Raw genomic sequence first — 14,656 nt, 5'->3', positions numbered from 1 at the left:
GAAGGTGCCAAATTAGCTCTGGTCCCTACCCTCTCCTTCCTTTCCTCTTCTTCTTCCTTTCTTTCCTTCTCTTTTCCCTTCCCATTAAGAAACATGTATGGTCAAAGGTGAGGCACCAGAGTATGTGAGAAAGTCATATCCCATATGGGAGGATACAAGGGATGGGATAACCATTGAGATGTAACAAGAATAAATTAATTAAAAAAGGAAAAAAAAAAAGAAATATGTATGACACACCTACCACATATCTGTTTCCAGGATGTTGCTCAATAAAAAGTGCATATTGGTTGTCTTAGTGTTCTTTTGCTATGAAGACACACCTTGGCCATGCTAACTCTTATAAAGGAAAACATTTCATTGAGTCTGGCTGACAGTTCAGAGGTTTCATCTAGTATTATCCTGGCAGGAAGCTTGGAGGCACACAGTCAGACATGGTGCTGGAGAGGTAGCTAAAAGTTCTACCTCTGGATCAGCAGGCAACAGAAAGAGAAAGAGACGCTGGGCCTGTCTTGAGCATTTGAAACCGCAAGGGCCACCCCCCAGTGACACACTTCCACCAATGAGGCCACACTCCCTAGTAGTGCCAATCCCTATGGGCCTATGGAGGCCATTTTCATTCAAACTACCACACTGGTGACAAAAACAATGATGAAGACACATTCCTAGTGGATAATGGAAAGTAGGAAAAAAAAATCCTGGGCAGTGGTGAGCCTGTGTAGAGATCCTAAGAAAAGTCATCATCAACTGTTTAAAATAAGTCAAGGCTTGCAAACACTTATATTCATTTGATTAAGGATGCAGATGATAATTAAAATGCTGAAAGGAAAATTTCTTCCATCTCCAGATGGGAATTCAAACAATTATTATATTTATACAAAATTGACCCAAATTTTTAATTCAGCATGGTGAGTTCACGCCCACAATCAGTCTAATAAAACTATATAAAATATGATTGTCAATCTCATGTATAAGACATCTTGTAAGTGCTTGGAGAGTAATGTGTGATCCATCTTCCAGCGAGCCCAGGAAAGCTCTGAGTACCACATGTACTGAGTACCACAGGTTTGGTATGTGCTAAATCTAAACACAGGGGCAAGAGTGACCCAGCATCTCTTACAAGTGCCTCCATCGCAAGCATCATTTCCCAGCATTCAGCCTTGCCAGAAGATGCCGGCTGATCCCCTGAAGTGAGAAAGGAGATTACTCATCATACACATTCTTACTCAGTCATAAACTATATAGAAAAAAATGTTTATTTCAATAATTTCTCTCAGTTCTTAGTTAAAACAGAAGCTGTGCCTTTACTAGAGACAAATTATATCAGATGGAAAAGACAAATTATTGGAGATTTTCTCCCTTTCAGTGCTACCTTTTCCTTCCATTTGCCTGCCATGCATCTAAAGTGCAATGTACCCATGGCGTCTAGAACCTGCAGTTATAATAGGGCAGAATGCAACACTCAGACATTAAGATCAGGCAGGATAAGAGGTTGGTTGGTTTGAATGGTGAAGGTTGTAATGAAAAAAAACTAAATGGGTACAAGTCTAAATTAATCCAACTAACTAGCCAAAGGGTCTTGCCTTATGCTGCAAGAAAGAGAACCATTACTCCCAGCAACCTGCTACGGCGCGCTCCATTCTGCACTGATGAGCTCATGTACGGCTGCTAGGACCCTGGTGGCAAATTCCTTAGCATTCCTTAGCCACTGCCGTCTTTGCACTCTCAGCACTGACAATCCCAAGTGGAGCAAGAGACTGGTGTTTATTAATCCAAGAAACAAACATTCTGATTTAAAATGTAAAAATTACTAAATGGATAAATTTCTACTTTGGGATGTAATTTAGTACAAGGAAGTCAATTACTTCCTGGGTTTGTTTGGTTTTTTTTTGACAGTGTCTCTAGCTGTAAACTCAGACTGTCTTCACACTTGTGACCCTCCTCCTTCCACTTCCTGTGTGCTGGGATTACAGGTGTGCACTGTCACTCCCCAGCTACCTGCTAGGGTTTTAGCAAGCACAAGCCGAATGATGTCCCGCTGCCGTCCTTCATAGAGCCACACGTATGACATCAGACCTTTTATTAAAAACAATACTTAAGTTGCTTTATTACAGCTACAAACAGCCTTTATTTGATGTAATGTAATAAATAAAACATTTTCAAATTTAACAACATGTATCTGACAGAAACGTTATTTAAATTATGAATACAAGTATATACGGTCGCTCTAGCAAACCCACAGCTAAGGAATTTGTACACACTTTGTCTGAAAGGACAGTGTCTACCTCCCTTTCACATAATAAACATGAGTGATATCTGTAAAGAAGCCCATAATCCATGTTGGAACTCCATTTTATCCTGTGAGAGGACAGCTTCCTTAATTGTAGGAAAATAATGTTCTCTTTCAGTTCTCTTTTATTAAATAAAGGTTTGCACTTGTGCCCCACTTGTAGACATGGGTACTCTTCTCATCGACGCCTTTCCATCTCTTTCACCAAGACTACTCCATAGTACCATTTAGATGATACTATCTACAAAGGAACCCTTTCTGTTTCCTTTCCTGCCCTTAATGTCGACCCTTTTACTGGGGGCGGGGGATAGAGTTTAGAGGACAGAATTCATCAGGCACACATTTGATTTAAGATACAGAGAACACAGAGACAAACTCTCTACATGAACCAGAATGGTGCTCTGGAGTGTTCACAACAGGGGTCCAGGTGGATCTCCTGTTCACCCAATTCAAACGGTCCAGTTGGAGGAACATGTTTGAGCTGTCCCCAGAAGCACCGCAACCACTCGTGGATGTGCTATTGCTACACCTTCTCCTCATAATGCACAGATATGGACCAGCCCCATGGGCTCCTTGCACCCTTGTAGAAGATGGGAGTAAACTACATGCTGAGAATCATGTTAATATACAATGCAGACAGGTGGCACTCACTCGTATCCAGTTACCCTGCTCTGTCAGGAGCCTTCGGGAGTGTGAGCGCAAAGGAAAGCTTTGTTTGGGTGGTTCTCTGCCTCTCTCCATCCTGAGATCTGTACCTGAGTTACACCATAATGATAAGGGGTTTAACAGTAGACGTACACTGTTGGGAAGTCACGTGACCCTGCAGAAAAGCCAAAGTATTTAACAGAAGCTTTGAACAAACACGGCTCTGGGGGATCATTTGTATTAGCTGATGACTGGTTTCTGTTTTCTAACACGGACATGCAACAACACACTCAACACTATGCTTACTGCAGTTTGCTTGGAAAGACACCCTTCTGTCATATCACATGAATGACTCCTGAAGAGTTACCCCAAAGCCCAGACTGGAAGCATGGGAGTTGTGCGTTAGGATTTCGCCCCCCCGCCCGCTCACATGAATGTGGACTTGTGGAAAGCACCAGAAACTGCTTCCCTCCCGGAACCCAGCTCTGTAGTGTGCTTACCGCTGAGATGACTGGCTGTCTCCCACTGAGAACTATTTTCATTTAAACACAATATCACTGAGCCACAGGAAAAAGGGAAGAGGTCGCCATCTCCCCCAAGATACACTTTGTACAACAGATCACCCCTTATTACATTTCAGCCATGCCAAGAAGACAGAAGCCATGTTCCGGTTTGCAGTCACAGCCAATGATTCCGTTGTTTCCACTTTTTTTTTTCTTTGCATTATTTTGTCTCCAGAATTCCACTTCATATCATGTATCATGACCTTTCTTTCTACAGTGGTCAGAGTTTTGTCTATAAAAGAGAGAAAGACAAGAAAATTAGCCAGACCATAGGTGTGGGTTTTTGTTTTGTGGTGGGTAAATTTTTTTTTTCCTTTTTGTGGCCATCGGTGATTTCAGTCACTGGTGACTTGCAAGGCTTCCTGATCATCTCTAACGGGGAAGAAAATGCAACATGCCTCTTTTCATAAATGTCGAAAGCTCTGTAAGTTAGCAAGCCTGTGATATATTTGAGAATGAGCCCTAAGTAAGTCGTTTAAAAAATCCTTCATAATATAGATATGCCCAAGAATGGCTTTGCTTTTAAAAAAAAAATTCTTAAAATCTTTACAAAATGTCATAACCTTCTCTCTACTTGAAAATAATGCCAGCCAAAAGAATAATGTCGGTAGGGAAATAGAGGTGGCAATATTAAGGGCTCGGAAGACTTGAGCAAGAGTGTGATGGGGGCAGAGGGGAGGAAGGGATGACAGGAGACTAAGGTCAAACTAAAGATATATAGATATAGATATCAGAACACCTATTTTGTGAGCTAATTAAAATGCAATTTTTACAAACGACTTTGGAGAAAGGTACCTGGCATGGTTGGAAACAGCTGTCCCAAGAAGTTGTTAAATGAAAATCTCAGGGCCAGATGTAGGATACATCCCTGTGAGGTTTTGATCGGGGGGGGGGGGGGGAGGGTGTGGGGTGTGGGGGGGGGGCTTAAGAGGGACCAAAACGATATAGACTACTGCCATTACTGCTTTCCAAAACTAGATAATAAGACTGTGCTGAAATCAAGCTGCAGCTGATATGAAAACCTCCTCCCTGGTGGCTGGCTCTCTCACACACACAGTCTTCTGATAAAGAAAAGTCATCAGCAGCCTTACCCGGTTATGAAGCCTTCGTTCTATGGTAACTACCTACCAACCAAGACGTGCCAATTGGTGTAAGAGTGTCATGATGATTGTGGGGATAACCAAGCACCTTCGGGTTGGATTTGCTCCACAGGAGAGAATTCATGTTCTATTATTTTAAACCTGATCAAAGACCCATGACTTGGGAAGTCATAGGATCTGGCTGCTATTATTATTCTGCTTAAAAGGGCAGGGTCTCAAACTTCCTTTTAAATAGTTATGTTTATGCCCCATAGATTAGTACTACGCTCCTCGGCCTGAGTCAGAGAAGCTTTTGTTTTCAGTGGACAGTGGTTAAGCAGAGACTCAAAGCTGGTCATAGCACTGGGAATAACTAATCACTACAATGGTCAGCCCTAAGTGATATACCTATATCACTCCTGCCAAGCTCGGGGGGCATGGAAGAAGAGAAGCAGGAAGAGGGCAGAGGGAAAGGGCTATGAAGCAGCATTCTCTGGACACGGCACGGATGTCACATACATGAACTCATAGAAGAGGTAGTCACCTGCACGTGGCTGGGCCCACTAACATCCCACAGGGGTGGGGGGGGAGCTCATGAAGTTTAATGGTTGCTGGGGGAGAAGCAGTCATATTCTTCAGTTGCCCTTTCTCAGGTAAATAACCCCACACACACACCCATGCTCAGGAAAGCAATACTAAATGCAGTGGAACACAGACACACACACAAATAAATAAATAATATGACACTGGGTGAGTGGGAAACTTAAAAAGAAGAGGGGATTTGGCAGAAGGGGAAAAGGGATTAAGAAAGGAAAGAATAAGGAAGACATGACCAAAGTTCATAGTACATTCTCTCTCTCTCTCTCTCTCTCTCTCTCTCTCTCTCTCTCTCTCTCTCTCTCTCTCTCTCTCTCTCTCTCTCTCTCTCTCTCTCTCTCTCTCTCTCTCTCTCTGTCTCCACCCTCTCTCACACACACACACACAGCCCTACACACACATGCACACAAAATTGCATTACTTCCACTGAGAATCATCACCCAATTCAAAGCTAGAAAGATGTGGCCTAATAACTGACCTACCCAAAAACCAGAACCCTGTTTCCCTCAAGGTCTGTCTTCTAGACTCGCAGAAGTGGCCTGGGCCACAGAGAAGTTTAAGCCAACAACTGAGAAAGTATCCATTCTCCTAGCATGGAACCACACTCCCACAATGCCATACCTTCACAGGCCTTGACTTACCACACAAGCACTGTGTTTAGGAGCTGGGCTGGGCAGTCACAGGCCCAGGCCTGTGCTCTTCGCTTATCCTCACTGCCCCACTTAAAGGGTCCCTGTATCTGAATCTGCTTATCGGAAGTTCTCCTCTCAGCCCATTCCTTCGTGTAAGTGTGCCAATGACTGGATTTGCCCGCAGTAGACTCCATCTGACCCTCAGCCTCATGCAGTAGTGCATAAGAACAAGGTATTTCAGCCAAGTCTCAGTGCCACAGGTTCTTGGAATGGAAACAAACTGTGTCCTCAACTGATGATGTGCCAGAGACAATTCTAGCCCTGGTCCTTAGGTTCTTCACACCTAGGGGAACTACCACACCCAGCATCCTTTAACTCAGTTTTGCTTCCACCACATCTTAAGCTCTACTGAATTCCTCCTGGTCTCTGTCTAGCACCACCTCCAGAGTCCATCTTTTCTTATGACTCACCTGCTAGACACAGTGATGATTTCCTTAAATTCCTTAAATTTCCAGGTTCCAGACTGCTTAGACACTATTAGCCTCTCTCCTGGTGTCAATGACACCTTCCTAGTTCAGTCTTCCCCAGACAGACATCCCACACCGACATGAGTACCATGACACACACCCCTTCTTCTTCTATTGGTACGCTCTCCTCCCATCACGCCCACTACATCCTAGTATCCTTCCAGTCAAAAACCCACCTGGCTCCCTGGGATAACCCCAACCTTCTCAACTTCCTATATCACTGCAGACATGTTCCAGGTCCTTTGCCCACCTCTATCCACAGCTGTCACTGGAATGGACTGCCTTTCAACACTGAACAACCTCTATCATATGTCCTCCATATATCTTATTAAAATCCTACTACCTTCATATCACTTCTTCTATGGTTGTAAATTATCTTATTTTTATTGTATACATCTATACACTATTTGCCTTTACATTGTGCTACATGTATGTATTAACAACGAAGAGAAAACAACAGCAAAAGAAAGGGGTCAAAGAGGGTAGGGCAAGGGCTGGGGCTCAGTGGACTAGTTTGTGGCCCGTGTGGGGCCCATGGCTTTGATCCTCAACATTGAATAAAACACTGAGTAGAACAATGCCCTTCCTACTTTAAGAGACCTCAAGGCTAAACTCTAGGTAACTAACTGTAAAGCACGAAGCAAAGAAGCTATTGCTATTACTAGTTGATGATTTAATAAAGGCAAAACCGTGACCTTGAACTTAGGACAATTAATGGTAAAGAAAATATCACTGTGAGGGAATTTAAAATGCCAGGGAATAGCAAGCTCTTTATTTGCTTCTGTTATTAAGGTAGGAACTCATCACAGACATTCAGGGTTTCAGGGGCCTTGATATTTCTTCCCAATTTCCCCTGGGATGTACTCCACTTCATTTCTTTTAAATTACCCCTTTCCACAAAGAAAGCATGCAATCAGGTTGGATTCCAAAGCTGCAGCCTAAAGCCTGGAGCAGCAAATTGACAGAATTCATGGCAGAAGCCCAAGGTTATTCTGCAATGAGTCACTGCTAAGAGCCACTGCAATTGACAGGGATTATAAGAGGTTCTTTGAAGAGAAAGACAATACAGCCACCAAGGAGAAGGGGGAGACAGAAAGGGAGCGCTGCTTCAAAACAATCTCATGGTATTCTTTTATAGCAAAGTATTTTGGAAATTATTTTTCATTGCTGCTCACAGAGGATGTCAAAGAACAAGTCCTCATGACACAATACTTAAAAATAATTTGTGGCAGTTTAAGTCCATGAGTAAAACCATTCAATTAAAAGAGAAAGAAAGACGCTTTGCTTAGGTCACATTGTTACATTCTGTTACTACCTTTATTCAAAGACTTGGGAAATAGTTAAAAGGTTAAAATTGATAGTAGTGAATTAAAATTACCAGTGCAACAGTATTCACAGCTTTTATCCCTGTGTTCACTCCGTTACCCCAGGGAAAATTCTCGAGTGCCTGCTGGACTCCTGAGGCTCTGGTTATGCTGAGTAAGAAAATGGGAAGAAATGGGTAAATATTTGAAAGTGACAACACACAGTCTAGATTGTTCACACAGAAAAAAGAAGGAAGCTGAGTATAGGAGGAAAAAATGGAGCCAAGGAGGCCAAGCAAGAAGCAAAAGTTAACACAGACCCAATCCCAAACAGCTGGACGGGAAGAAACAAGCTGGAGAAACTATAAGGAGTTTCCCAGAGTCCTTAAAGTGGCCACTTGATGTGTGAGGGAGCCCTGGAAAGGAGGGGGAGTCTGAGAAGGTTTGCTCCTTTGCTCTGAGCTGTGAACTGGATGACTCTTGTCACTCTCCTGGAGACCACAGTGGGTGATGTTATCATGCAGACTGGGTAGAGTATAACCCAAATGTCACCCAGCCTAATAATAGCAAAGAACAAGTCAGAAAAAAAACCCACAAAGCTTCAAAGCAACATATGGCAAGTCAGACTGATCAGCAGCTTTCCAATTAGTGTTCTTTGAGGGTAACTTGGACTATGGACCACATAGGGTCTTACTCTCGTTAAAAGTGTCTTTTATGACCAAGTGTCACTAACCTCAACAGCACTGGAACCCACAGGACTGTGAGCTTCTAGAGAGAAAGACAGTTGCACAGCCCTCTTTGCACCCCCACCATGCCTGCTGCTGTATTTCATACACAGAAAGCCCCTCCAGTGTTTCTGCAAACACCAGTGAGGGAACTCTTCATCCAGCCTCTGCCTGCTGATTCTTCCTGTACTGTGCCACTGAATCAGTGCCCCCGCTCCGATGGCCCTATCCACTGGCCACAGAAGCTATGGAGGACTTGCTCACATCTACAGCAGAATCCCCAAACCTTGCTGGTTGGGTAAGTCTTTTCTGTGGGAGGATTTTATGTGCATTGTAGAGTAGCTGGCAGCCTCTCTGACCTGCACCTAGTACATGGCAGTTAACATCCAGACACAATCCAGTTATGATAACCAAAAGAACCTCTAGGCGTTGCCAACCACCTCCACGATAGGAGGCAAAAATTCCTCTGAATTGAGCATCTGTTGCCTAAAGTCTAAATTTCTGGGGACTAGCATACATCATTACAAATACTTTCTGTGTCATTTCTACTCTGATCTCCAACTGTTTTCTTGCCCTAGAGTCTAGATCTTAGTCTGTCCTTTGCATAAGGTCTTACATTGGTGGCTCTACATAAAATGTCCCTTTTACCTGGAATAACCCTTCTGTTCACTGTTAGTTATAAGTGCTTTGGCTAGTCTCAAGGATGCTCCCTTCAGGAAGTCTTCTCTGGTTAGTGCAAGCACTGGCTATGGTCCCTTCTCCTTTGACATGGGCTCCTACCTGTGGCTCTCATCAAAACAGAACAAAGCTGAGTGTGCTATGATAGACTCAGGCTGTTACAATGAAATGTTATAAAGTGGTAGTTTATGAGCCCACCCTCTATTTGTAGGGACTAGAAAGTGCATAACTGATTGAATTTGGTGTCTGTCTCCTTTACAAACCAGTTCCCTCTATTCTATTTCATAAGGGCTCTCATCCTACTTGTGACAGCTCTGCCTTCATGACTTAGTCATCTCATAGAGTCCCCACTTTTTGATACTGCTGCATTAGAGTCTGTATTGTAACCAAAAAAGTTGGGGGGAAACACAAACATTCAGATCACAAAAGTATACGTATACATTTTTGTGTAGAAATACATGTACAACAGCAAGAATTATGTCATATTTTATGTACCCACCACAGTGCGTAGCAGTCATAAAAAAAAAAATAAAAACCTGAAAATGAATCTTCTAATATTGGTGCTGACAACAAAGCTGCCTGGTTTAGAGTTCAGAAATGGCTGCTATGTGAACGCTATACAACAGTAAATACATCCTAAAGTTGTTGGTATTTTTAGGCCAACAATTTTAGCTAATTTGCATATCCTACATGGTTATAAATTCAAACTGGGAGAACTGTAATTAGGCACAGTAATTCTCTCTTAAATCAAGGGACAACAGACTATTGCCTGTGGGCCAAATCCAGCTGGTCATCTCTTCCATAAATGAAGTTTTGTTGGTACATACCCATGTCCTCTCATTTACTTAAGTGGATGGCACTGACAGAGATGAGGAGTTGCAATAGAACCATATGGTTTTCAATGCTCAAAATACTACCAATTGGTCCCTCACCACTATAGGTGTGCTGGCCTTTGCCTGGCACTAAGAGGAAACAAACCCATACCTCCCCATGAGCTGAGGACAGACAAGCAAGCATCCTCACGTTTTATTCTAGCTGATTTATTTTTATAAAGGGTACAGTAGCATGAAAGCTAAAAGCCCTTCTGAACACAGGCTTCCTGGGCTGGAATCCAACTCTATCAATCTCCTGTGAAGGACCGTGGGGAAATGATTTGATCTCACCCAGCTCTTGTTTTATCATCTTCAAAGTGGAGATGGAGAAAACCACCCCATCGTCCAGTTTTGAAGATTCAGTGTTCTCAGTGCAGTGGCTGGGAATGAAGCCTCAGGCAATGTGGGCTATTGTTATTTCAAACAGGAAAACCTGTTCGTGTCACGCTTTTAACATTACCATTCTTACACCTTAATTATCTGTGAATTTATTACCTAAGCTGATGAGTAAAATTATCCTCAAGTTATCAGAGGCCTGTAAACAGGGAGATGGTCAGGACACCGTCCGCACTCTCCTCGTTTGCTACTGAATAGGACCCCCCTGCCACAGCCTCACACTGTTGTCTGCCCTTCCTGTCATTCCCAAAGACTTTCCTCAAACGCATTCCACATTGTGTTACTCCCAGGAAATAAAACCAACACACTTTCCTCTTTCTGGCTAAACAATCCACTGGTCAAAATAACCTAGCTGCTAAGCCCTAAGAAATAGCTGTTTCCAGGGGATAGAGTGGCGCGCTGACTAAAATAGGTTACTACCCATGAAACCCTTCACTTTCTCCTACTCACTAATGCAAAGCTATTTTATCAAGAAATCGATAGCTATCATCAGCTCACCTTAAAACCAATCCAAGCCCTAGAACTCTTGTCAATGGCCCGGCTTTATTTCCTGCATCTGAGAAATTACTAGGATTCTGGCTAGATGTGACCCTCCCACAGCATGGCACACCTAACAGACTCAGATCACTCAGAGTAAGGACAGCATAGTAGCCGCCTTCTCAGCAAGCTGCTGTCCACTGTCCCTGGCTTTCTTCCCTATCTCAGACAACCCAGTAGACTTACGTGGTGATCAAGGGTGCATGCACTGGGATGACTCAGTCCACATCTATGTGGTCATGAGTCAATTATCCTATAGCAGTTACCCTGAGGTACCCAGGTTAATCCCCTGAGAACTAGGTTTCAGGGTAGCTACGGCCCTTGGTATTCTACAACTGTGAGGCACTGGAGCAGATTTGCAAATAGAAATATATTGTGTGTAGCTCCTTCCCTAAGAATATCAAAGTCAGCACATTACTGGATCACCACTCTACTGTCTTACCTCCATCCTCTGTAACAGCGCCAACTTTGTCAGTACATGAGTGACTTGTGAAACTCCCAAGTCCTTGTCACCATCAGCCCTTTGTAAGTACATTTTAGGATCTCAACTCCCATTGCTCCCTGGAGTGTCAGGGACTCGTCCCCAACAATGTTAAGAACTGGGTGACTGCAGCAGGTTCTTGGCTACCAAGCCAGGGAGCACTTCTTGACAGCTCAGTGGCTGTTAGCACCTTGTCCTAGAATGTCATTTCCTATACGGATTTGGTTCCATATCAGAAGAATCACATCTGTTTCCTCCCTCAAACTCGGCATTTCTCTACGAACTGTGAGGCCACCAAAAACATTGCACCACATGGAAATGCAGTTAAAATGGGATCGTCGTTGGAATTCAGATACAATGACAGACATAATTGAGATGTTATTTATGATGAAAGAAATGGAGAATATTACCTTCGGTATCACCAGTCATATGAATTCAACTCCATCAGCAGACCCGTCTCCTCTTCCCATTCAAATACCTACCTGCTTGGATGTTTCTTGAGCCTTATCCTATGTGAATGAAAGTATTCTGAATTCACACCAGATGTCTGGTGAAAAAAAGATAAGCTAGCCACTGATTCAGGAGGCTTTATCCAACATTCAAGACGCGTCATGAAAGGGGGTAGGGGATGAATGGATGGTAATGATAAATGACCTTACAGCACAAACTCGGCTCTCTCGGGCCTCTCAGCAAGTTTCAGGGCCTCGTGCATGCCTGCGGCAGAGAGCTTCCGGTTGATATTCCGGTACTGACACTGAAGTAGGCTGCGGTAGGTGGTCCTCAGGTCTCGGTTGAAGAAGGCATATATAAAAGGGTTAATAAGAGAGTTTGCATAGCCCAGCCACAGACATGTCCTCTCCACCCACAGTGGAATGCAGCTGCAGGAGGTGCCGCAAATAAAGGGCCTTGCTGTGGACAAGAGGAAAAACGGCAGCCAGCACACAGTGAAGGCTCCCACGATGATCCCCAAGGTGGTGGCCGCTTTCTGTTCCCTCTTGAAGATGGAGATATTTTTCCTTTCGTGTTTGAGCAGTCTCGAAAGGTTCGCGCACTCTTCCACTTCCTTCTGGAGCTTCACCACACCATTGAGGGAGATGACACTCTCCGGCTGCACGCGCGGGAAGCCTGGGAACTTGTGTTTGGCCGCACTCTTCCTGGCAGCCTTGTAAATCTGATAGTACATGAACAGCATGACCGACATGGGGATATAAAATGCCACTGCGGTGGAGTAGATGGTGTAGCCAAAATCCTGGCTGATCAAGCATACTTTGTCATCGTTCACGTTCTGAGCCCAGCCAAAGAGTGGCGGTAAGGTGATGGAGGCAGAGAGAAGCCAGACCGATAGGATCATTTTGGCCATGCATTTCCCGTTCTGCCTCACGGGGTACGTGAGGGGCCTCGTGATCCCAAGGTACCTGGTGGAGAGAAGGAAAGATGAGAAATGAATACAGTCATCGCTGGCTACCCATGGACGGCTACCAGCCATACCCTAGTAGCAGTTCTCACAAGAGTCCAGTAGAGCGGTCACTTCCGTTTCGCAGAGAGATTAAACCGAGGCTCTGGTACCTGGCTTGTTTTATTCCATGTCACGCAGTCAGGCTGAGGCACTGCCAATTTTCAAGCGCCCTTCCCCTTCTGTAAAGTTTGTCCACGTTTTACTTACACCTTGTAGAGTCTCACAACTTAGGCAGGTAAGGTAGGTAAGGAGGTAAAGATGAATTAACCTGCTCTCTCCCCATGACAACCACCGTTAAAACCAGCCGGGGGCAAGACATCACTCCTCATGGGTCTGTCACGCTGACATCATACACCTACTCCTCTCCACAGTCTTAATTCCCGCCAGCTTTGAATGCTTTCCAATGCCCCCTCTGCAGTAGAGAGGAGGTATACCCATAAGGCCACAGACTTATGAGCATTTTGAGGACTCTCAGACTTTGGAAAAGGACATAGGAAATGGTTAATTTTTTTATCGTCATAAAATTCTCATGAAACAACAACATCAGAGGAACATTCTTTGAAATTAAAAGCAGCTTGCCTTGTGCTCCGGTTCTGAGAGGGATCACAAGAAAGAGGCCGCTCTTATGAGCAGTAGGCGAGTCCAGTGTCTTCCCTGTGCATGCTTCTACAGAGATAATGAGGTCTGCGTTTCTTTTATCAGGGATTAACAATGCCAACGGGACAAGGCTGTCAGACAGGCAAAAGCATACATGGTGATGTTTGGCTAGAGGCTTAATATTTGTACACTTGGAATTTTTCTCTGTGTATTTAATGGGCTTGAGAAAAGCTTGCCATCCTGGTGGGGTTTGCTTCTGTTATTATGCATATAGGAGATACGCTACTGAGGCATGTAAGGAAGCAAGCATTTCCAGCTTACCAACCAACAGCGCTTTTCCTGAAAGTCCTCAAGGAGTAATTTTTCTGAAATGGTAACAGCCCTGATGCTTATGTTATCCCACGGGAGTTCAAAGCTATGCTCTTTTTTTGATGAACATTGGCATCGCTACATCATTTACAAAACAGAGATACAGTAAAAATGAACAAGTCAGATGCACTTATTCATCAGGAATATCTTCATTCCTTCAGTAAGTATAAGCATTTCTGGAATTGGCTCTAAGGTTCTCAAACACCAAAGTTGTTCAGATCCTTTATTTGAATATCACATAGCCTACACACACACACACACACACACACACACAAACTGATGTAAATCATGTCTACAGGACAAATAACACTAGTAGATAATTGCCATGGTATAGGTGGGTGCCACAGTGTATTGGGAATATTGTCAAGAAGACAAGGCTGTGTTCAGGACAGATACAGTCAACATAGGCCTAATCACTTGGCATGTAAGCTGAAGTTGACTGTAACTACCAATGGAGTTAACACAATACAAAGGGTTGCGAATATTAACGGAGCTGTTTCTACATGCCAGGAACTTCTTTAGTGTTGAAGCTATAGCAATAAAGCAAAGCAAAAAAATTTTTGGAAGCAGCATAAAGTGAAATCCTGAGGGGCAGCGAGAAGGGCTGTAGCCACTGTGAGTAAAAAGGGATTTTCTGTACTTTCCAGGGTCTTAGGTGTTCATCACACCATCTCCTCATTTCTCAAGCTTCTCCTTCCCCATTTGTGGTAAGAACTACCCATAACCACTGGCTTATCAACTGAAGTTAGGACCATGTTTTGGATCTCAAAAGGATAAAAAGGACAAAGGAGAAGCATCCGCCCCAGCCACTCGGAGGCTGGTGTGGCCTGAAGAAAAACACTGAAGGAAAGATGGGAAAGATGTAGTGTGTGGTGCAGAGATCAAAGAGAAAGTGAAGCTGAGGGGTTCAT

At 43.8% G+C, this 14,656-nt stretch overlaps 1 protein-coding gene across 3 annotated transcripts in view; it reads right to left on the bottom strand.

Annotated features, from left to right (window-relative positions):
• Positions 1-2,079: 2,079 nt before the first annotated feature.
• HTR7 (5-hydroxytryptamine receptor 7) overlaps positions 2,080-14,656 on the bottom strand; it is a 103,694-nt gene continuing 91,117 nt past the window's right edge. The window contains exons 2-4 of one of the 3 annotated variants that reach the window (XM_084755242.1): positions 11,983-12,738; positions 7,709-7,805; positions 2,080-3,727 (exon numbers count right to left, since the gene is read on the bottom strand). In XM_084755242.1, the coding sequence (XP_084611368.1) occupies positions 3,716-3,727; positions 7,709-7,805; positions 11,983-12,738 (865 nt within the window). In that variant the 3' untranslated portion in view covers positions 2,080-3,715. Of the gene's footprint in view, positions 3,728-7,708; positions 7,806-11,977; positions 12,739-14,656 lie in introns of all 3 variants that reach the window. The other 2 variants (XM_084755244.1, XM_084755243.1) reach the window with 2 other exon arrangements.

This window comes from Acomys minous, assembly GCF_964271855.1.
Source record: "Acomys minous genome assembly, chromosome: 2".
NCBI classification, from domain to species: Eukaryota; Metazoa; Chordata; class Mammalia; order Rodentia; family Muridae; genus Acomys; species Acomys minous.
The sequence above is the reverse complement of the archived record's forward strand: the minus strand, read 5'-3'. Positions and strand labels throughout refer to the sequence as shown.